The 24966-nt window shown below is 34.3% G+C and overlaps 2 protein-coding genes across 5 annotated transcripts in view; one reads left to right on the forward strand and one right to left on the reverse strand.

The window, feature by feature from the left end:
• Nucleotides 1–20098, reverse strand: part of MTBP (MDM2 binding protein) — a 67264-nt gene extending 47166 nt beyond the window's left edge. For 2 of the 3 annotated variants that reach the window (XM_019716845.3, XM_019716980.3), the window contains exons 1-11: nucleotides 19911–20098; nucleotides 18994–19074; nucleotides 15852–15925; nucleotides 15602–15753; nucleotides 13772–13830; nucleotides 12083–12227; nucleotides 10928–11045; nucleotides 8943–9077; nucleotides 6988–7082; nucleotides 5848–5920; nucleotides 1657–1774 (exon numbers count right to left, since the gene is read on the reverse strand). In XM_019716845.3, the coding sequence (XP_019572404.3) occupies nucleotides 1657–1774; nucleotides 5848–5920; nucleotides 6988–7082; nucleotides 8943–9077; nucleotides 10928–11045; nucleotides 12083–12227; nucleotides 13772–13830; nucleotides 15602–15753; nucleotides 15852–15925; nucleotides 18994–19074; nucleotides 19911–20025 (1165 nt within the window). In that variant the 5' untranslated portion in view covers nucleotides 20026–20098. Of the gene's footprint in view, nucleotides 1–1656; nucleotides 1775–5847; nucleotides 5921–6987; nucleotides 7083–8942; nucleotides 9078–10927; nucleotides 11046–12082; nucleotides 12228–13771; nucleotides 13831–15601; nucleotides 15754–15851; nucleotides 15926–18993; nucleotides 19075–19612; nucleotides 19634–19910 lie in introns of those variants that run through there. The other variant, XM_088798964.1, reaches the window with a different exon arrangement.
• Nucleotides 20099–20278: 180 nt separating this feature from the next.
• The window catches only part of MRPL13 (mitochondrial ribosomal protein L13), a 33578-nt gene continuing 28890 nt past the window's right edge, over nucleotides 20279–24966 (forward strand). The window contains exons 1-2 of one of the 2 annotated variants that reach the window (XM_019717080.3): nucleotides 20279–20430; nucleotides 23874–23997. In XM_019717080.3, the coding sequence (XP_019572639.1) occupies nucleotides 20404–20430; nucleotides 23874–23997 (151 nt within the window). In that variant the 5' untranslated portion in view covers nucleotides 20279–20403. Of the gene's footprint in view, nucleotides 20482–23873; nucleotides 23998–24966 lie in introns of both variants that reach the window. The other variant, XM_019717173.3, reaches the window with a different exon arrangement.

The following is a 24966-nucleotide window of genomic DNA, read 5'->3' on the forward strand; positions in this document are numbered from 1 at the left end:
CACTCCTAAGACTTCAACTATTACCTGGACACACCAATGGTAGGCTTTTGTATTGGTGGCTTCTCAGTATTCACACCTGTTTAGTCACCTCCCCTTGAATCTGGGCCATTCTTGTGAGTAGCTTTAAATAAGAGAATATAGCAGAAGTGATTCTGAGACTAAGCCTTAAAAAGGCCTGGCAGCTTTGACATTTGTACATTTTGGAGTCTTGAGGCACCAGGTAAAAATTTCAGCTAGCCTGCTACAGAGATCACATGAGGAAACTACGTGGCAATGAAAAAGCTCTGAGACTATATGGAGAGAGAAAGACAGCTATGCCTGCATCCTAGCTGAGCCGAACCTCTAGTCTAAACAATCCACAATCTCAATGCTGCCGTCTCAGTGACCATTGATGAAACTGGCAAAAGATGCGTCCAGCTGAACCTAGCTCAAATTGCAGAACTATAAGCAAATAAAATGTTTGTTCTTTTAAGTCACTTAGTTTTAGAGTAGTTCGTTATAAAATAAGCAAAACAGCTGGTAAAGTCAAAATCTAAATCTCTAGTTCTGACCACTCTCTAGAGATACAGATCTAAATTTCAAAGTCTATAGATTATTTACATTTCAAATTCAGTATTTACTAAAATGGATTTTATTATCTCACCTATTTTCTATATAGTGCAGTATTAGCCACTGACTTTAAAATTGTACCCCTAAAAATTCTAGGGCTCTGGAATATTTCTAGAGATTTCTTCTAGAACGATCCAAGTAGATATGTCACACTTCCAAGTTCTTAGCCTCATCATAGCATGGGTCACAAAAACTAACTGTAAGCTTGAAAATAATTTAAACAAATTATTATTAATTAAAGAATAACATTTACACTGAAGCAACGTATGAAGGGACACACTTTAACTATACGATTTTGGGCAGTTACAGTTTGAGCTTCAATTACCTCATGAAATAATAGAGTTTGGATTTATATAATCTGATTTTATAACAGAAATGAGTGTTTCATTTTTGACAATGGCATCTTGACTCTAACAGATTATTAGAGAGGCAACACAGTTCAGTGATTTAGAGCCTGGGTTCTAAGCCTTAGAGAAGTTGCAGAGCTGTTAACTGGCAGAGCCAGGAACTGAACCAAGATTCTGTCAATTAATACCTCTCCAACTTCTCCAAGCCACAATTTCCTCATCTGTTAAATGGGTAAAAAATAAGTTTATAAGGCTATTATAAAAATTAAATGAATCACTATTTCTCAAGTACTTAGCACATGGTATAGCGTATAATCAGGCTGTTAAATTAGTTCTACTTATTTCTTCAGAACATTGCAATCTCAACTTTTTAAAATATAACATATAATAAATTAATCACTTCATCTTTACAAATTTTTTTTCTGAACTGTCTCTAAGAAACCCATGTTCAAGATAATTAGCTATCTAATGAACTGAAAGTTCTGCCTTTAGGTCACTGATGGTTTTTGAATGAATAAGGTTGTATATACTTTATGTTACAGTAGTTGCTAGCTAGTAAAAATTCTTAAAATGAAGTGGGTCCTTTTTAGTCACTAGTAATAAATATTATTTTCTAGAGAAGAAACGTTATCTCCATTTCACATTTGATAAAAAAATTATGTGTTGAACCATTAAAACAACTTAAAGATTTACTACTTACCACTGATTGTCTTGGGCTTTTTGGCTATATATTCCTTCCATTTTCTTGAACTGAGTTGGTTGGGAGGTGGAATAAGTATGTTACTAATAGTACATGGCAACACAAAAAGAGCACCGATCTGAATAAAACAGAACATATTTTTAGTGACTGTACACTGAGATTAATTCTTAAATAGTATCTGACAATAGTCCATTCATATTTCACCTATGTGACATGTATTTAGTAATGCTCTCTCCCAATAACTCCGCTATAAAAACTAAAAAAACAAAAACGAAAACCCCAAAAACAATGCCCCACCCCCACACACACAAAAAAAGCTCAAAACCAGTCAAACAAAAACAGAAAGGTATTCCAACCTACAGGTACCCCTTTTCTGCTGAGTTATATATATCTAAAAACCCTGTTATTCGCAATAGTTGCTTCCAGTTCAAGTGTAATTTCTTTATATATCTGCAAACTAAGGAGAGGCCAGGAATTCCATCATAAAGAGATTTTATCACATGTAGGCATAATTTTACATTTTGATTGGATAGATTATGTTCCTGGCTTCAAAATTAGAATTCGGAAGACAATTTCAAAATTTTTGTTCCTAGAAATCAGAGATGTAATGCTAATAGGTATAACATGCAGAGAAACCATGAATCATACGCCAGAAAACAAACAGCAGTTTCTGACTGATTTATGGGCAAACTGAACTCATTCATCTTTGTATTCCCAGAGCTGGGCAAACAGATGTTTTTTAAATATGTTTCCAAAAAACCACCATAATATATTTAGGCAAATTCTAAGTTTGATTAGGCACTGACTAAAACAAATTGCAACTCTGAAAGCCATATTTCACCCGTTATTTTACAACATAAGCTACAACAGTCAGGACATCCTAATAAATACCTTTTTAAAAAAAAAACTCTGGGGAAATTTAGGCAGGGCTTTAGCCATAGAGCTCAAATCTTATGCAAAATCACTTTTAATTGTCCTAGGTAGATGAGTGGGTTACATGAGACTTGTGATACTCAAATAATACATTAATGTGCTAATTTTATTGCTATATATTACTTTTACTTATGTATTCTTAATGAACAAATATAAAAATAAGTGTATTAAGAGAAAAATAAGAAAGGTAAAATTAAATATGCGTATTTTTATTATAGTCATAACTTTTTTTTTTAAATCAAATGTATTTTACATAGTGAAGCATTAGCCATTACAAATAAAAATATTTAGCAATGGAAAATAATCATTAAGTATAAAAGCTATATGTGTGAACTTCTAAACGCTAAGTCCCAGTACTGCATTCTTACATAAATAAGACTTCATAGCCCAAAATGCATGGCAATACTGTATGACACAAAGTATAGAAAAGGCTGTAATATGAGTATGCCAGATCGGGACCCATTTATAGCTTAACAATCACATAATTGTTATAATTATAGTCCTAGCTTAACAATTCAGAGATGCTAAATGCAGTTCAATGACTGATAGCCTGATATAAATGTGTCCTGACCCATTACAGCCAAATAAGTGGCCACATTTTTGAGATAGCCTATTTTTGATTAAGCATTTGCTACAAATATGAAAATAAACATTTCTAAATCCCGTAAGCTACAATTATGTACAAAATAAATCTATGTCAATTGTTACACAGCATTCATACAAGCTTGGCTCGTGATAACTTGTTCTCACTCACATGCTAATCAGTAGGTAGATTCTGAGAGACTTGAGAATGATCCTTTTAGATTATCATTCTACCTACAGAATTTAAAAGCCAGAAAAACATCTCTAACCTGAGATTCAAAACTTGATGCCATCTTTTCAGTGGCACCCTCATCCCACCCCCAAACAAGCAGGCACCATGACAATCATGTTTCAGGCCTTGCAAATTCTCCTCTCTTAAAAAAAAATGTATTTCCTGGCCATATGATTAGTAGATGTCATGGTTCCCTAACACTCCTATCTTGTCTGAGCTAATAAAATAAGCTTTACTCTAAAGACTTTTAGTTTTATTTGGAGGCTAATCACACCTTTTATTTTTGGTTAAGCTCTGAAATTGACTTAGGATCACAGAAATCACTGGAATTTAAGTACTATGGAACCTTCCTGGGGAGAGACCTCATCCACTTTATTCCCTCCAGTACCTGAAACAAACACTTGGTACATAGCAGGCAGTCTACCCATCCCCCCAAAAATGTTGAATAAATAAATGAAAACCAAGTTATAAAGCACTAGAATTATATCAAGGAATGAGCATGCAATTCAAAACTACTTTTTTCAAAAATGTAAAAGACTAATTATGACCCAGTGTAAAGGAAAATAAACTGCTTCACAGAGATGTATTAGCTAAATTACATAACGCACGTTTCTAAAAATTATCTCTATGACTGCATTAAAGTAGAAACATATGTAAAGTTCTATTTATTTGTCTCTTACTGATAAAATATATTCTAATATTTTATGGTAATTGTCCCAGAAGCATAAAAATAATCTAATACAACAAATTTAGAACAAAATAACTGAAAATACAATATTAATAGCTATCAATAGTTAAGCTTGCTCCTAGGATTAGTGTTGCCAATCTTCAATAACTAGATGGATTAAGATTTATTTTTTATTAAGTGTTTTCTTGTCTTTTTCTGTCATTTTATAACTATACTACTTCACTTCTATGTACATATTTCTGTAGAGATGTATAATCTTATTAATCTATGTTTAAAGTAGGTTCCCCACCTGATTATCCTATCTCAGTTTATTTTCTTCATAGTTCTTATTATATATTTTCTATTTTTACGACATAAATGTAAGCTTCATGAGATAGCATCTTCATCTACACAATGCATCACTGGATCCATAATATCTACTACAATGCTTGGCACACAGTAAGACATACGTTGGATAAATTAAAAAAGACAAATTTTAAAATTTCAACATTTAGCATGTTAGGTATTCTTTAGAGGATAAAAATACAGATTAATACTATATTTCAGGCTGTTCTTTCAAAAGCCATTTCGTAAAATACATACTTTGGTGCACAATTCAAAAATAATTTCATGGAGAAAAGAGGCTGAAAGTCAAAATTTTCATTTAAAAATTTTCATATGAAATTTTCATTTCATATAGTCAAGCATCTTAAAGCCAAAATCATATTTCCTTTATCAATTTCTCAGAGAATTATAATCAAGATTTGATTATAGCACCATGGAGAAACTATAATGATAAAAATTTTTCTCCCAGCAGGATTATTTAATAGTGCATTTGTTGTTTAAAACAATAAGAAAATGTTATGTAAATACTGCCAATGAATATTTTGTGCACTACAAGTTGTTTTCCTAGAAACACAGTAGTTGAACAAATAATCAGAAACAAAAGCACTTGTTGTTTTTCCTACTAAAAACTGCACTTGACTTTAGATAGATTAGGCCACTTACAATTCTTTATGTTGTAGTTAAAATTTTTTAAATACCGTGTTTCCCCAAAAATAAGACCTAGCCAGATCATCGGCTCTAATGCGTCTTTTAATTAATATAAGACCCAGTCTTTTATATTATATTATATTATATTACATTATGTTATATTATATTATATCTGGTCTTATATTAAAATAAGACCGGGTCTTATATTAATCTTTGCTCCAAAAGACGCATTAGCGCTAATAGTCCGGCTAGGTCTTATTTTTGGGGAAACATAGTATCAGTTTACATTATCATTTTATATGTTTGTATAATATATAGCTGAAGTAGCTACAAATCTCCTAAACATTATCAGAATTAAGAAAGCAAAACGGAAAACTTACAAATGATAATTCAGTGAAGCTTTAGAAATTTTTCTCACTTCTACCTACCTGCCCTACCATGAAAAGGATAATGCAGACATATGAGTATCTCCTTACAGAATTAAAATCAGATGTTGAAGGAACTGGTGAACAATAACCTAACGTGTTCTAAAATTTTATAGCAATTACCAGTCATGAAACTTATTTTTGAAAACCTCTTCTAAAAAACGAAATATCACTTCATGTTTGCAGAGGACTTTGGAGTCACTATGAAAAGTTCAAAATATCTTAATATAAATTAGGACCAACATCATGGTTAAAGACACCAAATCATCACGCAAAACAGATTCACAAACTGTATTTCCCTTTCTCAAACATCCTTCAATATTGTTAAAAAAGAAACAAAACAAAACAAAACAGGATACCTTGCCACACAGAGAAGACATCTGCTCCAACAGCAACGAGGAATTCTTCTTGGTACTGTTTTTTGTCAATTCTCTGCACCAAGGAGTTAAAGACATGATGGAACAGTAACTGTAAACCCACTCTCTTCCCGAATATAAGTTCTATTCTCCAATTCACGGGGCACTCACATTTATTTGTTAAAAAATGTTAACTGTAGGAATTCAGTTACTCCTTTCCTTAAGGATCATTGTTTTTCTGATCTTGAAAATGTAACAAAAAATAGTGCTACTCTGAATAGCATTACGATAAACTAACAGAACAAGAGATTTGTAAAATCTGTAGCTTCTGAACAAAAAATTCAAGGACACTATGCTAGTTTTCCATTTGTAGCCAACAATTTCTTCTTTATATAAAATGTTCTGGTCTTACCGTGTTTCCCCAAAAATGAGACCTGGCTGGATCATCAGCTCTGATGTGTGTTTTGGAGCAAAAATAAATATAAGACAGGTATTATATTATATCATATCATATTATATTATAAAGACCCAGTCATATATTATGTTATGTTATGTTATATTATATTATACTGGGTTTTATATTATATTAAAATAAGACTCGGTCTTATATTAATTTTTGCTCCAAAAGACACATTAAAGCTGATGGTCCGGCTAGGTCTTATTTTCAGGGAAACACGGTAGGTGTATTTCTAAAAATTCTTAGATATATTTTTTAAGAGTTTTATATATGTTGATTATTTGCACATATATGTGATAGCATTTATATTTACTTAAGTATATAAAAAGATTCAGTGGACAGGCACACTTACATATCCATCCTGCCAATGGCAAGAGATACATCTGAACATTTCAGGAATATATAAATTATTGTTTTTCTCCAAATATTCCTAACTTGTCTCCCTCCTCCCTACCCAATAAGCTATAAGCAGCAATAGCAGGAAGTCTTCTGCGTAGTTTAAAAGTATAAATACAGTACTTGAGGGAGGAATATTCTTGCAAGTTATAGAACTTCTCTTTAAACAATGGAAATGAAAAGTATTCTGAATATTATTTTTTTTTAAATGTGGTTAAACATTTAAATGTGGAAACATTCTACCTGATGCAGAAATGTAATGTAAAATGAAGATGTAAATGAAAGGATACAATTCAAATTCAATGTCCGACATATAGCAGGAAGGTAGATCTGATAATTTTATCATCTGCACAAATTCTAAAGCTGGGCCGTAATAATGGAAAACCTAGAAAAGATATTAAAATGATGCAATGCTTTAAAATACTATAAATAAAGTGAAAGTGAACAAATTAGTGATGAGGGTTTAAAACTTTAAAATGAATCTTAAAAAGCAGGTATTTACACATTATGCAAATGAAACATTTAATCCTCTATAGCAGACAAGGGTTTCTTTTATTTCAATTCTATTAATACCTTTCAAAGTAGAAACAGACATGGAGGTTTCTTAGTAACTGGAAAGGGTTTTAATAGGAAGAAAATGAGCATTATAGAAAGAGGCCATCAACAAAGGAAAGGTTCTCAACCTTTTCTGTTCATCTTCAGCCAGACAGACAGATAACCCAAGAGGCAAGGATGTTCAAAGAACAAATAAGGAGGGTCTGCAGGACTGAGAAGGAGAAAGAAAAAATACTCCAGGATGAACTTAGGTTGAGTGGTATGCTGAGATTTAAAAAGAGATAAAAATAAAAAAAAGAAATCCTTGGAGGAAATAGTAAAAAAATTAAAGAAAGAACTAGGGAAGCCAAGAGTGCTAATTAACAAAGAAGTTCCACTCAGAGAAACAAAACTGCACTATTCTTTGGGTAGAGTCAACAAGTACATTCAGAGTTAGCTAATGAAGAGGAACAGGTATATTTCAGGAGTTGGGGCTAGAGAGCTTCATAAGAAGGTCAAATAAAAGCAAACGCATCTTGAGGAAACGACATGAAGTTTTAAACTTGCAGAAAGCTGAGTGATTTCACCACAGCTGAGTAATTTTCACAGAGAGAGAGAGAGAGAGAGAGAGAGAGAGAGAGAGAGAGAGAGAGAGAGAGAGAAAGAGAGAGAGAAACTGAGATTTCCATTTATTAAAGAGGTTGTACCCTAAGACTTCCTTCAATAGCAGCAAAAATTAGATACATTATTCATATTTAAATGGCGTACTATCAAAGATGAGAAGTGGAGGTCATCAATTTTATGTTTTTAATCTTTAGGGAAAAAATTGAATATTCCTGTGCAAGATGGCCATAGTAAATTACTTAAAGTAAGCAATTCTGAACAACTATTGGGAAATGTGTTTGCACCGGAAATATGCCCTTTTTGTGCACTACTCTTTGATCAGAAAATATTATCCATCAATCTGACATCATTATAACTACACTACTGTTACGTTTTGCACATTCTTGAACTGGGTCTTTTAACGTGATTGCTAAAGTGCTTCTACATAAATACCTCTTATCTTATTTTTCCAATGTAAAAAAAAAAAGCCAATTAAACCCTTTTAAATTATTATATTTTATCATTACTTGCATTTTAAGAGTAAATCTATGGCAATATGGGACAAGAACTATTTTAAAATTATTAATGAAGCATATGTCAGATACTGTGTCAGATGCTAATCTCTCACCTCATTTAAGCCTCAGAATAACTTTGTAAGATAAGTTATTACTGTCTCCATTTCACAAATGAGTTGATCTATTCAAAGTTACAATAATAGGTGACAGAGTTAGGTTTCAAACCCAGGTCTACCTAACATCAAAGCCTGTTCTCTTTCCACTATGTCATACTCTCTCCAAACTGAGTCTTAGAAAGGTCACATAGGAAAGTCCAAGCCAACGGTAGCTTCAGGTCTATACTGATCTAAAGTTAGCCACATTTCATTAAAAAAAAAAAAAAAATGTTTTAAATCTAAATGATAGTTTTGCCAACATTCAATGCTGATAACACAGTATAATTTAAGCACTTAATTAAAATTACAATAAAAATTAAGCAAGTGAACACACTTAAACACATCTATTACTAAATGTTAATTCAAGATCCAAACATATCTCATAGGAACAAAAATATGCATGAATGGATAACAGCCAAAAAATTAAACACAGATTACCTTTGGCAAAATAGTCTTATCCTTTGATGGTATTATCTTTTTGTCAAGAAAGCAAGTATTTAAGTTAGACGTAATAAAATTCTTAGGTGTGACTCCCTTTAAACAAAATTCAGGAAAACTAATTTCAAATCCAAACTGAAAAGAAACCAAGAGAACACAGTTACAGACATCACAAATAAAGTTACAAAGTTAATACATCTTATTGCAATGTAACAGTTGAGAGGAAAACCCTATGTAAATTTGCTTTTCTTTCCTTGGGTCAAATGTGGTTCTTCCATTTATGTACACATCCTTATTTCAACTCACACATGAATTTTTCATGAAAAGCTCTCCTTGGCCCTTTATCAGCCCACAAGAGTATATTAATCCCATTTGATGCAATCAAGGAACCAAACAACCTCCTTTACATGTACTAGTTCAATATCTGGCTTCCTACCAGTCTGGCAGTTCTGCAGAAACAGAAGTTGCTCATGCAACAACAGAAGTTGTGGATGAAAAGATCAATTCCTGCAGAAACAGTAATAGTAGGGGTGCTAACATGTAATAGTAATGATAACAACAATGATAGCTAAGACTTACTGAGTGGTTACTTTGTGTTTTATAGAATTCAATCCTCATAAAAATCTACAGCTAGGAACTATTATTGTCCCTCTCTAACAGAGGAAGACAACTGTTGCACCAAAGGCTAAATGTTACCCAACATGTCACACAAAACTACCAAGAAAGAGAGTTGGGATTTGCATGCAGGCACTGTACCTCTAGCATCTGTGTCCTTAACCACTGTGATGCCTGGTGGCTAAAAGCTATTCTCCACAAAAACAAAAAACAAACAAACAAAAAAAAAACTGATTTCAAGTTTTAAATGCATCCTGTGGAGATATGGACATTTAATTTCCTATTCATAGGAGAATAAAAGAATCACATGAAAAGAACTCTGCCATAAGTTGTCTGTATATAAACATGCAGTTTCAGAAAGTGAATACAAAAGCAATTCTCCTAGCTGATGGTATCTTGCATTCTTCTAGGTGTCTCTAGGGTTTCTTTACACTAAAACTACTGCAGAAAGGTTAACCTGCAGATTTCACCTTCCATAGATATGGATGAAACAGTGTTCAAATCAGTAAGAGGGGCCCAGCCACATTAACTCCTGTTGTCTTATCAGAGGTTTTATTACTTTATTATTAAGGGTGAATTGAAAAGGGAAAGTCTAATAATTAGTGCAATAAACCTTTACAGAAATGCAAGGGCCCACTCATGCTCCCATGTCACCCTGAACAAGTATTAAGAAACTTGGTTTTAGTTTTGCCTACATACAAAAATATGTGAACTACTAAGAGCACTCATTTCAACACAGACACAACTTATAAAAATGACCAAACATTCATTCACAGTAAGAGATAACAAAAGAATTGGAACTTCATAGAAATGTAAGATTAGAGGGGTCCAACTAATCTAATATTCTCATCTTGTACTTGAGAAATCTGGAATCTAGGAAGGTTAAAAAAAAAAAAAGAAAAATCGTTCAAAATCAAAGAATGAGTTAGTAGAGGACAGAGTTCACCTAACATGGTATTACAAGTGAGAAAATACATTCTAAGCAGTTTTTCTACGCATGCAATAAAATAAAGCAGCTTGGATAAACCACGTGAACTCAACTAACGTGAAATCTATATTTTAAAAGAATGTTGCATTCTAGAACTGCAGTGTCCAAAACATCATCACAGTGACTAGTTAAACTTAAATTAATTAAAATAAAGTTAAAAATTTAGTTCTTTTGTTGAAATAGTCACATGTAAAGTGCTCAGTCGCAATGCTAGTGGGCTACTGTATTAGTAAAGAACATTTCCATTATCGCGGAAAGTTCCATGCTATTCTAAAACATTTGTATACGGTGCATTTTCATTAACATTCATTTAAACTACCTGTGTTGTAAATAAAGTTGCAAGGCCTGCTTTGGAAACTGTGATAACTGGAAATCCACTTACCTTTCTTTCCCATAGCTGGATCTTACCCCTCCATAACTCCTTTGAGTCAATAGCACTTGCAAAATCTTCTAAAGATACAATATTAGCAGAAAGGTATTCTGCAATTTTCTGACAACTTCTATAAATAAAAGATTAGGGTAATTAAATACAGGGTTGTATATTTTACTTAGATTTAATGCTTATAGTTAACTACAAGCCTAACAGGCAAAAATATAAAGTTTATATTGCTGCTTTACCTACTTTTGAAAATGTTACGGAATACCCAGCCTCTGAGTAACTTGCTATCACATGTTCATTTAACCCTAACATCCCCATGAATTCAGAGCAAATTACCTTTAACACTACAGACGAAGAAATAGACTTTCCTCTTACTATGCATTGGCTTAAACGTGCCAGACGTACACACACACACACACACACACACACACACACACACACCACACACACAGACTCAGTGCTGGTCCCTTATCTGAAAAAGGAGAACTGACCTCCTAAATTGTTCCTATACATCTTTGTATGGAATTCCATGTGCACCTATCACAGACTATCATGGCTATTAGCATTCTTATTTCCCCCTCACTGCAATGAAAAAGATCAAATCTCACTTTCTTAACTCACCAGTATCTACTGCTTAGCTCAGCATAAAGTGAGTGCTCAATCAACACTTGTTGAATGAAAAAAAAAACACCATTAAGTTAATAAATACAATTTGAATACTTATTTAAGAATCAAACTATAATAAACAGTTGATCCTTATCAAAATGTCATCAAACACAACAGTATATTATTTCTACATTGGCACATAAAACAAATATGCCATGAGAAATCCAGTGTAGCCATGTACCCACGGCATTAATCAGCGTGCTCCATGGAAAATGCAAGCCCTCTGAAAAGCACACGTTGTGTTTGGAAAATTAACGCTCAATACTAATTATAAAACAGCATTGATAGTATTTACTAAAAATTCCAACATCTCAGAAATGTAAGAAAACCCTAGATTCCTCTCAACAGATAAATCTCCAATCACAGCATAATATAAAAAAACTATCTTTGTCACATTAAATTTTTCAAATGCCAGGTCTATTAAAAACAGGATAGCATGTTAATTATAAAACCAGACAAAGGCAGTAATCAAATATGAACAAAGATGCTTACATTTCACGATGATTTCCTGCAATAGTAATTTTTGCTGAATACCATTCTTTTAAATGTTTTAAGGCTCCAATAGTAGGTAAACAGTCTTTTAATTTAGGAGGATCCTTGTCCGAGGGCAATAGTATTATATCTATCATTGCTCTACCTAGAAAGAGAAAAAGGCATTTTTGTAATTTTTTTTTTTACCGTTAGGTTTGAAATGTCTCAAAGTAGTACCCTGAACAATTGAATGCTATGCTTATCTAGAAGATAAAGGAGAATTTTAACTTAAATTTTTGAAATTCTTCAAAACAATACACATCTTTAGGAGATCCAAATGTTTAGATGTTCATCATTTGATTTAAAGCCATGTTTTTTTGAAATAGCGAGCATACGCCAGAAAACAATTAACTAGATCACAATTACTTGTCAATTATGCACCCGTGGTTAGTTATACACATTGTTCGTGAGCTCATCAAGGCTATTGTACTGAACAGAGGAAAAAAAAAAACCTGTGCAACTTCATTATATTTCTCTAAACTTACCTTTGTTATACAAAAGGGACTGAATTAGTATAAAATTGTAATGTTCAAATAAATTATTTCTCTTTTTAAAGCACAAACACTCAGAAAACCCAATTATACTGATATCACTGGTTCCTGAGAAAGGATAAAGTCATCAAACTTTAAATTTTATAAAATTATAAATTCACTGAAGAACCAGAACAATCAAAATGAAACAGAAACCAAATAAAAATGTGATAATAGAAGTATTATAATTTGCCAAAACGGCAACGGTATATTTCAGTATGTATTTTGAACTTGACACATATATTTTAAAAAACGGATATATTTTTCTCTATGTATTGTTATTTCCAGGTGGGCTCTTTTACATTAATTTATGATCCTGAATATAAGAATTACACTGTGAACTACAAAGTCCTTTATGGTATTACATATGCTTTACTCATCACTATAATGCCTCAGCTCCTAGTCTAATGCATGGCAGACCGCAGACACAACAAATACCTGTTTAATGAGTGACCTCCAATAATGAAAATATTCAAAGAACGCTCTTGGAAAGTATTTGTGGATGCCAAATTATATCAAGCTTTAGATGCTACCAACTTGATTAACACAGAGAAAGATGAATTTAAGACAACCGTTTTAAGACTATTATATGATGCAGTATTCATAAAATATGCTTTCCGTTACAGGGCAAAAAATGGGTTCTGTAAAAAAAGGCTGAGTAAGGGGTTTCTTTTATTGCACCATTATATTTGACAATGTGTACAGTGACTTCACAGGCTAAAAGAATGTTACCCAAATTATCTAGGTTAAAGAACTTCTTTTTCCAGAAGTTATTCACGGGACTAGCATTCTATAGAACATACTCTGGAAAACACTGGTATGTAGTGAAAAGAGTCTTCTTCAGTAATAACTAAATAAGGAAACAAATGGATATTTAGTTTCTGAGTTCTGATTTTTGCCTCATTACGTAAAAACAATTAAGAGAGCTGTCATATGTCCATAATGGACTTTATTAAAGTAGTGAACTACATTTTGTATCAACTTCAATTAAGACATTCTTTTTCATCCTAAATTTCAAAGTTAAAAGTGACAACCCAAGCATGAAGACTGAATTTGTCAGTCATTCACAGAAAAGTGTAAGATACGATACAAGTTATTGAAAGCAGCCTTCAAATATTACCAGGAGCAGGAAGTTTGTCTGATAACTGATGCAAATTTTCCGCAGATTCTTCATATAGACTAAAAGAAAAGGGTAAATTAGAAAACAAATGAACAAACAGACACATTGCATGTAATCATGAAGATAACATTCATGGATCTACGTGCCAGATCCAATATGTATGTTAAAGGCACTATCTCATTTGATCCCCACGACAATCCCATGATAGTACTACTATCACACTATTAGAGTCCCCACTTTAAATAATTTTCCTAAAATTACATAATTAGTAGGTATGGAAGCTAGGAGTCAAACCCTTAGTTCAAGTTCTCAGCTATACCCCAAAACAAACAGCAACAACAGAGAAAACCTTTCTAAATCATGTCTAGTATATTAAATATAAATCATAACTAACAGACTAAGTATTTTTCTGAATCCTTAAAAGGTATTGCTAAGTGTTTAATAAAGACACTGTTTTTCTCTGAACGGCATATAACAGTTCTGACTGGAAAATACGATGCTCTTCTCCAATTCTTCAAAATCTATTACTTTTATCTATATGATGAAATTTTTTTCTCGAAGTAGTTTATTATATAGCATAAAGATACTGAAATCATTTAGTATAAAAACACCATTGTCTAAACAACTTAAGGCATCCTATGGTAAAGTATAGTTTTCAAGCTCCCTCTTGTGGAAATAATTATTAGATCACTTCCTGGAAATATTTACTTTTACACTCCTCATCTTTTAATAGTGGTGGGAAACCATAAAATAGTAAGAGCTCTAAGGCTGGAAAGCACCTCACAAATCATCTAAAAGGATCTCAACAACTACATAGATGAGAAAACAAAGAACCAGAGAAATTAAGTGACTGGTCCAAGATCTTATAACTAGAGACCACCTCTACTAACCCTGGCTCTTTTTTTCACATTTCTACAATGTCTCCCTACATAAATCAATACAAACAAATATGATTTGAAAATAGGAAAATTGAATTTTTTTTTAGGTTTTTAGTAATTTATAGATATATGATTACTACTGTGTTTCCCCCAAAATAAGACTGGGTCTTATATTCATTTTTGCTCCAAAAGACACATTAGGGCTTATGTTCAGGGGATGTCATCCTGAAAAATCATGCTAGGGTTTATTTTCCGGTTAGGTCTTATTTTCGGGGAAATACAGTAAATAAAATAAACAAGTGGTTTTTTTTGTAATTAAATATTATAGAAGACTATTAATTATGAGTCAGAGATGAAATATTTCATGGAGAAAAAAAATTTATTACAATTGATGTCACCTGAATCAACTTATACATTGTACCATAATTCAAAAAAACCTAAAAGTGAACTCAATCATCCATGTAACCCTCAAAAACTCTTTATAAATTTTAAAGGTGTCTGAAGTGTTGAAGATACATACATATGAGTATATATAAATTGAAGAAATCATATAGCAATCACTTCAGCTTCAAATTGCAAAATGAAAATACTTTGGTTTGAATGCCAATTATTAACCTTAAATAAAGTTTCTATTCAACCTCTTAAAAAACAAATCAGACAGAATTTATCTTCAAGACAGTGACATATTAATTAAAATATCTTTTTATGACTCCTGCAGTTATGTAAGCTTAAGAAGCTAAACATTTTCTGATATCAATTTTTGCATTTTAAACATTTTTATTCAAAGAAAAGGCCAAACTGCCTAATGTCTTCCAAAATGAAGAGCTGAAAATTTCAATGACCTAAAATTTCCTTATCGTAGCTGCTAAAATATCTAATCTTCATTCTCATAGCTAAAACGCTATCTAATGTCAAACATGTTAAAGATATAATAAAAAACATATAAACATACTCAGCCAAAGATAATGACTCCTTGCTATTACTATCTTCTTCCTCAAAACACTCAATAGCACTCAAACATTCTTCGATATTTGATTGAAGAATATCTTCAATTTCATCTTTTTCCACACCAAAATGTATCTCTTCCCAGTCAGAACTACAAAACTAATATATCAAAAGATTGCATTAAATGATGGGCTCATGGAATTATTTATATTAACAAAGACATTCACTAATGACTATTTTTATTTCATTTATATTACCTGATAAAATCCACATATGGCCTGTACTGCAAAGAACCACTTCTTGGACCCAGGTATACCGCCCACTGAACAGGCTTAAAAACAAAATCACACTTATTAGAAGAAAGGCATATCAAAAATAAGCAGATGATATAGCATGTACACTTAGAGAATTATATAATTTTGATACATATTATATAGTTCAGCCAGTTATATACATAGTATATAAAGATCATATATATATATACACACACACACACATATATATATGACCTTTATAGAATCTCTACTGAAAATCCAAACAGAAAAATCTGCCTAAAGAGCAAAATGATTCACTAGCCATGAATACCTTGGTCTAGTTCATCACAGTTGAAAATCCATTTTATTGTTTGAATCCTCATTTCAAACACTAAAATCTACCATAAAGACGTTGAAAAATATGCCCACTCAATTACTACTGAGTCACACAAAACTGTGCAAGTCCTTTTAGTGAAAATGATTCTGTTTTGAAAGACAGTGAAGGTCTGGTTTGGCCTGGCAAGAAAGGGGAGTTAAGGAGTAACTATAGCCTAAGATCGGGAAGATACTCTTCTTGGAGACTGGAGTATCACACAAGGATATGAAATTAAAGGTTACCCCAGGGTGTGTGTCAGACGAATCATGAAGAATTTAGAGCTTTGCATAGAAATTAGATTCAAAAGAGGGAGAAGGAGAAATGGGGTAAACGAGGCTTAACTCATGGAAGCTAGGAAAGGTGCTAAGTGCCTATTACCACTTTCTGCCAACAATCTCAGCAGAGGACTTTACCACTTACTTCCTTAAGAAAATAGAAACCGTTAGGGAATAACTCCCATAACATCCCATCAGCAAACACATGACCCGACTTGCATTCCCATTAAGCCTTTCCTCTTTCCTTCCTGTGAAACACGTAAGAGGCACTGCCCTTCCAATGCATGGTTCTCCTTCACACTTATGTTGAGAGCTCAGGCCACTGATTATACCATCTTTCTTGCAGCTTTAATCTCCCCCCCCTCTGTCAGTTTCTTCCCAGTAGCATTTATATTTGAACAAGTGTTTCTCAACTTATTTTTTTTAAAAGGATCTCCTTCAAATTCACCTCCCTTTCCAGTTACTACTATAGCTCTTTCTTTACTCTTCTTCAAGCATAAACTTTCTGAAAGCACTATCTACACTTGACTGCTTGATTTCACCATCACCTTTTCTACTCCCCTCCAAATCTATTTCAGTCTGTCTTTTTCTTTCCAACATGTCACTGACCTATACTCATCAAAGTCACCAACGACAGGTTACTAAATCTAACAGACACTTTTTAGTTCTGTTGTTACTTGACCTCTTAATCTAAGAGTAAGAAAGGAATCCAAGACACAGGTGACTACTTTCTCCTTAAAACCCTTGGCTTGTATGGAACCTATCTTTCCAGCTGTTCCTTTTCAGTCCTTTACAAACTGGTTCCTTCAAATATTGGATTTAGTTCCTTTAAATACTGGGATTCAGGTCAAGATTTTCTGCTCTTCTCACTATCCATAAACAATCCCATCCTTTTTCATGGCTTGAACTGACGTCTATATATTGATGATTCTATAATCTGTATCTCCAGCCCTACTCTGCCTTTTGACTTCCAGATACATGTATCCAATTTTTACAAACCATTCCCACTTTGACATCCTAAACGGCAACTAATCACATTTTAAACTAAACCTGTCTTACTCTCTAAGACTATAACTGTCTTCTCTCACTAAATACCACCATCATACTATTACCCAAGCCAGAAATCTAGTCATTCTTCATTCCTTTCTCACTCTTCCCTTCTCCTAAATCACATCAACTCAATACTAAGTTGGGCAGATTCTACCTTCATAATTTCCTTCGGATCTATCCATTTTCCTCCACCCTGGTTGCCCCTCTCATTTCTTAGATGGTCTTCTGCAGCAACTGCCTCATATTATACTGTCTTCTAATCTGTCTACTACCCTGTAGCCAGAATACTTTAATAGCACAGACACCCGCATCTCTTCCTTCATGAAAGCCTTTGATGGCTGATTACCACTAGGAAAAAGTCCACCATGATACAACTTACAAAGTCCTCTACATAGCTACGCCTACCTCTCCAGCTTTACCTCAATTATAATCATATTTGTACTTCCAGTTCCTCAGACTTGCCATTTTACTGAAAGTGATAATTTCCTAGCATGGTAGAAAATTCAATACAGGCAGGTCTCTCTTTGCATGATTCTGATATGCATCTATCTCAGTTACCATGGTTTAACTAAAACCAATCTCCTCCCCCCACCAAAAAACAAACAAACCAGTGCTGAAATTCCAGTTACCAAGCTTTATTAATTAACTGTAACTGCATGAAGTAAAACGTCACTGCTAGGTTCTCAGATCACAAATTGCTACATAAATAAAAGATTATGTATCATGGTCAGTGACCAACACATTACTACTTTCAAAGCTCATTGCCGATTGGTCACTACACGTGTCATTCAGTTCACACACCGATGGCAAAAGATGTAATTGTCTTGCCTACTGTCTCCCAGTGATAAATCCATGTGTTATTTTACAAAACTGGATAATAGAAAGAGGGAATTGGCAAAAGAAAAAAGAAGATGAATGCACGACAAAAAATCAAAAAGTGATGACACTGAAAGTGATATTCAACTCTAAGGTAAATGGATTCTAGAAATAGATGCTGTGATAAAAAACATTGTGACAAAAAGGATGAAGATGTCCCAGAGAAGACGATGCTGGTAAAAAAACTTTTGCATTAAAGGAACTCAAGGAAATGGTTGCAAGAGATTTAATAATGTATGAGTATTTGCACTCAGGACAAAATCCTAATCCCCCTTATAATGCCACACTACTCTATTTTATATGGAGCTAAAAATGGGCAAGAAAATTTCATAAAGGGAATAAAACTCAAGCTCGGAACTTGAAATAATGTCATAAGAATTTTATGACATTCAAGCATCAGGATGAAAGGGACAGTAACTTTTTCTGTTTTGTGTTTCTTTAGTTACCTCCCTAGTCCAGTGACTTGTATACAGTCAACAAGTATTTCTTGTACATCTAAATGATCAAATTAATTTATTTCCAATATAAATGTTGTGCTAAGGAAAAGAGAGGTTTACGTTACACTTACCAGGGAAAGTACTATCTTCTGGATTAGTTGAAGCACTAATGCTTCTTTTCAGGAGCTGATAAACACTTGCTGCTGTTAAGTCTGAAAAAGAAAAAACAGATTAACTCAATGGGCTCAAGAGTTACATAATCTAGGCCTACTCTAATTTCATCACCAGAGACTCAAGAACAGTATGTTGTACATAAAAGAACTATGCTCCTTTCAAGTTTTGATATAATACATCTAAAGCAAGCTGACAAAGTAGGAAAAGCTCCCGATTTATGCATGCCAGCCAGTTTAATCTAAAATTCCCTCAAAATAATTCATTTCAAGCTGGGAAGAGAAACCCTGTCACAATACCCTACATATTAATACAACCACACACACTTGCTCCTCAATATGCCTGCTCAATCAAAACAAATATATAAAATGCAATACAGAGTCTAGACAGGAGCATCAAAAAGCAGTGCAATTTCAAACGGTTAAAATTGTTTTAAATTTATCTTTTTTTTTTTTTTTTTAACTTATGTGTGGGGTGTCTCTTCCCTTTAGGATGTAAACCCGGGAAACTTAGACCCTCTTCCATCTTGTTCCTTTTTCTATTACCCGCATTTGCAACACAGGAGGCAGAAATACCTACCGAATGTATATATTTTCAAAAAAACAGAAATTCCATTACGAAGGCACGGAGAATGTATTCAATTACATTTTTACTGTGCCAAAAACTTCTGAGCGCTGGAATCTTGCATCCACAAATGTGTCCCTATGCTTCGACGAAGATCCATGACACATCTCCGCCCTTCTCCAGTCGATCCCAGCCAGAGTCGCAGTTCCCTGGGACAACTCGATATCGGTCCCTCTCCAGCAAAACTAGTTCACAAATTCAAATTTCTTCTCCTCCCCGCAAGCTGTTCCCGCTTTCCCAGCGCAGCACTTACCTGGCTGCTTCTCGGTACCCTCAACAGACGCCCCTGGCAGGTGCTCCGCCTCCCCTCCCACAGCGGACGAGACTTTTCCTTCCCTACAGATCACAAGGAGCAGGTACCGATCCATCTCCTCGGAGCTGAGCCCCAGTTTCAGGTCTGAAATTCCACATCAAAACAGCCGCGCGCTGCTGATGCACTTCCGGTTCCCGTCTACTTAGGTCGGCTGGAAACTATGTGTCCTCCGTTGGTTTTCCGCAGCTTTTCTAGCAAGAGGGTGAATTTCGGGAGTTATTCTCTCAATAACCGCATTATTTCCTTCTTCATGACGAAATCGCGACCGTGGGAAGATTAGAGGGGACCCAGGAAAAGCGAGAAGGCAGACAAGTGCTGGCCGGCCTAGGAACTGTCATGCTTGGTTATATGTGTTTCCCGCCGGGCCCGTGATGCTGCGGACTGAACTTAGATACTGGAGGAAGGAGGACGGTCCTGCTGGTGGTGGAGAAACATGTCGAGTTTCTCTAGAGCGCCTCAGGTGAGCTCGGACTCTGTTGCTTAATGGGATTCATTACACTGGCAGAAGGAGGTCAGTGGCTCCGGGGGGGTTAGTAAAGCTGAGTCGGCAGGAAAGCTGAATCCTAGGGCGAGGAGATGCCTCAGGAAAGCACAAAAAAGGGGGTCGTGATTTCTTGCCACCACTTGGCTGTCGTTCTCTCTGTACTCGTCCCCTCCTTTTTTTTTTAAGTCAGTCCTGTTCATATTCCCAGCCCACTCCCCGGAAAGAGTATTATGAGAGAAGGTCGGAAAGGTAATAAGATGGATCACATAGGTCAATGTAGATCATTGTAAGAATTTGATTTTTACTGAGTAAGATGAGGACCTGTTGGAGGTTTTTGAGCCAAGAAGTATCACGATCTCACTTAGGTGGTAAAGGGAGCACGCTGGCTGCCGAGTTGAAAATAGACTGCTTAGAGGTGGGGATTGGTCGTGGGTAGAAGCGAAGAATCCGTTTGGAGGTTATTAGCCATGGTGGTGGCACAAACCAGGGTAAGTAGCACTGAAGTGTTGAAAAGTGGTCGGGTGCCCTTTAAAGGTGGAGCCAATAGGATTTCCTTAACGGTTGCATGTGGCACAATAGCAAAAGAAGAAACAAGGATTACTCCGACGTTTTTGTTTCAACAACTGGAAGGATGTGCTATCATCTGAGATGGGGAAGCCTGAGATTGAAGCAGGATTCAGGTGGAAGAGCAGTTCAGTTTTGTATATCGGTTTAAGATGCCTCTTAGCCCAGTTCCGTACCAAGTGTGATTCCTTCCCTGCGCTGTTTGTTACCTGTCCCTGATTAGGTAAATACAGGAATTAAAATTAAACATTTAAAAACTTGTGTGCCAATTTGGCACTGTGGCGCAATTTTAATTTTTTTATATATTTTTAATCCCAATCTATTGGTCTGCAGTAGATTGGGAAATTAACTAGCCTTTTGCTATATTTGGTTTAAGAAGCAATGTAATGCAAATGTTAAGAGGGCAATTGGATTTACCGTGTTTTCCCAAAAATAAGACCTAGCTGGACAATCAGCTCTAATGCGTCTTTTAGAGCAAAAATTAATATAAGACCCAGTCTTATTTTACCATCATATAAGACCAGGTCTTACATAACATAACATTAACATAACATAACATAACATAGCATAACATTAACAAACATAACAACATAACACCTGGTCTTATTTTACTATAATATAAGACCGGGTCTTATATAGCATAATATAATATAACATAATGTAATATAATAATACTGGGTCTTATATTAATTTTTGCTCCAAAAGGCACATTAGAGCTGATTGTCCGACTAGGTCTTATTTTCGGGGAAACACGGTAAGTGTAGAGTTCAGGAAGGTGGTACGGGCTAGAGCTGTAAATTTGGGACTCATAAGCATACAAATAGCATTTAAAGGTATAGGTCTGGATAAAGTCCTTGAGGAAGTGAGTGTAGAGAAGAGGACCAAGAACTGAATTCTGAGACATTTCAACATTTCAGAGGCCAGAGACAGGCGGAGAACCAGAAAGGTAGGGGAAAAAAGCAACACACGGTGGTGTCCTGGAAATCAAGTGAAGAAAGAATACCAGGAGAGGGGAATGGTCAACTTAGAATTGACCAATAGTTTTAGTAACATGAAGGTCAAAGTCATTTTGACAGCCTGTAGAGTGATGGTGATGGGTGTTGGAAGACAAAAGTCAGGTTGGAGTAGGTAATAGGTTGAAAAGAGAATGGGGAAGAGACCATTGGAGTAATGACAACTCTTTGGAAGAGTTTTGAGAGAAAGGAGAGGAAAGAAATGAAGTAGCTGGTGGTGAAGTAAGATCAGGAGTTGCTTTTTTTTTTTAACTTTATTATGGAAAATTACAGTCATATATAAGTAGATATCACTCAGTTTCACAAAACTAATAGCCAATATCCTTTCATCTGTACCCCCATTCACTTCTTTCCCTCCCTTATGGGGTAAATCTCAGATTCATTACCTCATCAGTAAATATTTCAATATGTTCTCTACAAGATTAAAATTTTAAAATAAAATAAAATTCCAATACCTTTTATCAAAGCTAAATGAAAAATTAACTGCAATTCTTTAATATCATCAAATATCGAGTATGTTCAAATTTCCAATTTCTCGTATATATTACCTATATTATGTATATACATAATATTTTTACCATTTGTTCCTTTGAATTAGGATCCAAAGTGCAGCAATTTGCTATGTTTTTTAAGTCTCTCTTAATAGATTCCTAGTCCTATCTTTTTTACCTTTAAATTTATTGAAGGAACGGGATTGTCCTGGAGAGTCCTCACTGTTTGAATTTTTTTATTAGCTCATATGCTTAACGTGGTAGGGAAAGAATATGGGCTAGAAGCTGTCTATATTTGCAAAAGACATGATCATCTATGTAAAAAATCAGAATCTACCAAAAACTACTAGAACTGATAAATAAGTTTAGCAAGATTGCAGGATACAAGACCAATATACAAAAATGGGGTGTATTTTTATACTAGCAACAAACAATCAGGAATTTAAATTAAAAATGCAGTATCATTTACAATGGCCTCAAATATGTATAAAATAGGGATAAATCCGACAAAAGATGTGTGAGGGGAAATAGATTTAAAAAAAATGAGAACAGGAGTAAAACAGAATTGGTTAGCAGTGTTATATATAGGCTGATTTGAGTTTTGTGATAATTAAATTTAAAACCAGCTAGCCTAGTTGTACTTTTTCCCATCATTGTTTAGCTGCTTGTGTATATGCAATAGAGAAAGCATCTGGTCGAAATCTTTCTGGTCTGTAAGTTTCTTTGAATTTGAAGGCTCTAACCGGAACCTAAAGGCAGTGGTCTATGCCTGAAGCAGCCTAAAGGTGTCTGTCTAAGGCAGTTTTTTAAAATTTAAGTTTGCTTAGCATCATCCATCTGTACCTTCCCAGCTACGTTCTGCAGTTTAACTCTGTCTTGGAATTAAACTGACTAGTGTTCAGTTCCTAATTGGCCACTCATATTTCAATGTGATGTGTCTACTAATCCCAAAATATTTTTGAAGACCTTCAGACCTTCATAAACAACTTCTACTTTCATAAATGCTTCTCATTACCACTCCAGATTTTATTCTATTGTGATACAAAAAAAATATGTCATAATGTAAAAAAGAATATATCTTTGGAATGTTTTTAATAAAACTTGATCCATACTGCTAATAGAAAAGCAAGCAGGAAAAAAATACCGTGTTAATCTTTGCAGAATAATAAGAAAAGACTCCCCTTTTGCAGAAATATAAATTAAAACAAAACAAAAAAATTGATTAGTGATAGAATCTTTTTTCAGAGTAATTATTGACTAACTATAGAATACATGTGATGGTATATAAAAATAAACTCAATTATTCCCATTTTAATTAGAATTTTCTATTTCCTCTTCTGTTTTTTTCAAGCAATGGGCCACTTTTGCTCGAGTTTGGTATCTTTTAGATGCGAAAATGCAGCCCCCTGGTAAACTTGCTGCTATGGCATCAGTCAAACTTCAAGGATTGCATAAACCTGTGTACCATCAACTGAGTGAGTATCATTTTAGACCTGTCATTAGTAACCACAGTTTACATGCCAGATAGAATCTTGAAGAAGTTTGACTGGGCTGCTTTTTAAGGACCTTTTTTTTCTGAGGATCCCTTATGCCATCATTTGCTAAAAACCTACTAGGGCACTAAAATGAATTTAGCTTATTCCTAGGAAAACCATACAGACTGGTTTGCCTGGGACAACCCCATTTTACACCATTGCCCCACCAAATTATCAGTAGCCCCTCCATTCACTCTCAGAAATATGCTGATTTGGACTAAAATGTTCACTCCTATACGTGTTTCTTCATGGCGCAATGTGCGTTTCAATAGACAGGTTTTGAAAATGAGCAAATAAGCTTGCCCTCTCTTCTAAAAGCTCTTTCCCCCAGGAAGATACATAGAGCTAGGTAGGCATGGAAAGTTTACATTTCACTGTTTTGAATGAATAGATTTGCTTTTCTGTACCTTTTTTCCAAAGCAAAACAAGAAAGTTTTTGTTTTCGTACTAGAAGACGTCTGTTTATTATAGTAGTTTTGATCGACTTCACTGAACCTACGCACATCAATGCCCATCTGCTGGGTCCAGTGTCAGTTCTTACTCTTTATCTTGCTTGACCTCAACAACATTTGTCGCAGTTGGTCACAGTTTTAACTTTATGTTTTATAAAATGAAATATACAAAGAGATAGATAATAGGTAGGTAGGTAGATAGATAGATAATTTTAAAGAAAGTTAACAAGAATAATGATGATAATGAACTGAATCCCCATGTCCTCAATGTTTGTATTGTTTCCATTTTTTTGCCATTACAAACAACATTGCTATGAATATTCTTGTACGTTTTTCCCAGCACTCATGTGGCAGTTTCTCCAAGCTCAATAAGACAGGAATTACTGGGTTCAAAGGTGCATAGGAAGCTAGGTAGTCTTTGTGCCAATGTCGTCTCCTGCCAACAGTTTGTAAGAGT

The sequence above is a fragment of the Rhinolophus sinicus genome, chromosome 6 (genome assembly GCF_057876585.1).
Source record: "Rhinolophus sinicus isolate RSI-liver-muscle chromosome 6, RSI-T2T, whole genome shotgun sequence".
Lineage (NCBI taxonomy): Eukaryota > Metazoa > Chordata > Mammalia > Chiroptera > Rhinolophidae > Rhinolophus > Rhinolophus sinicus.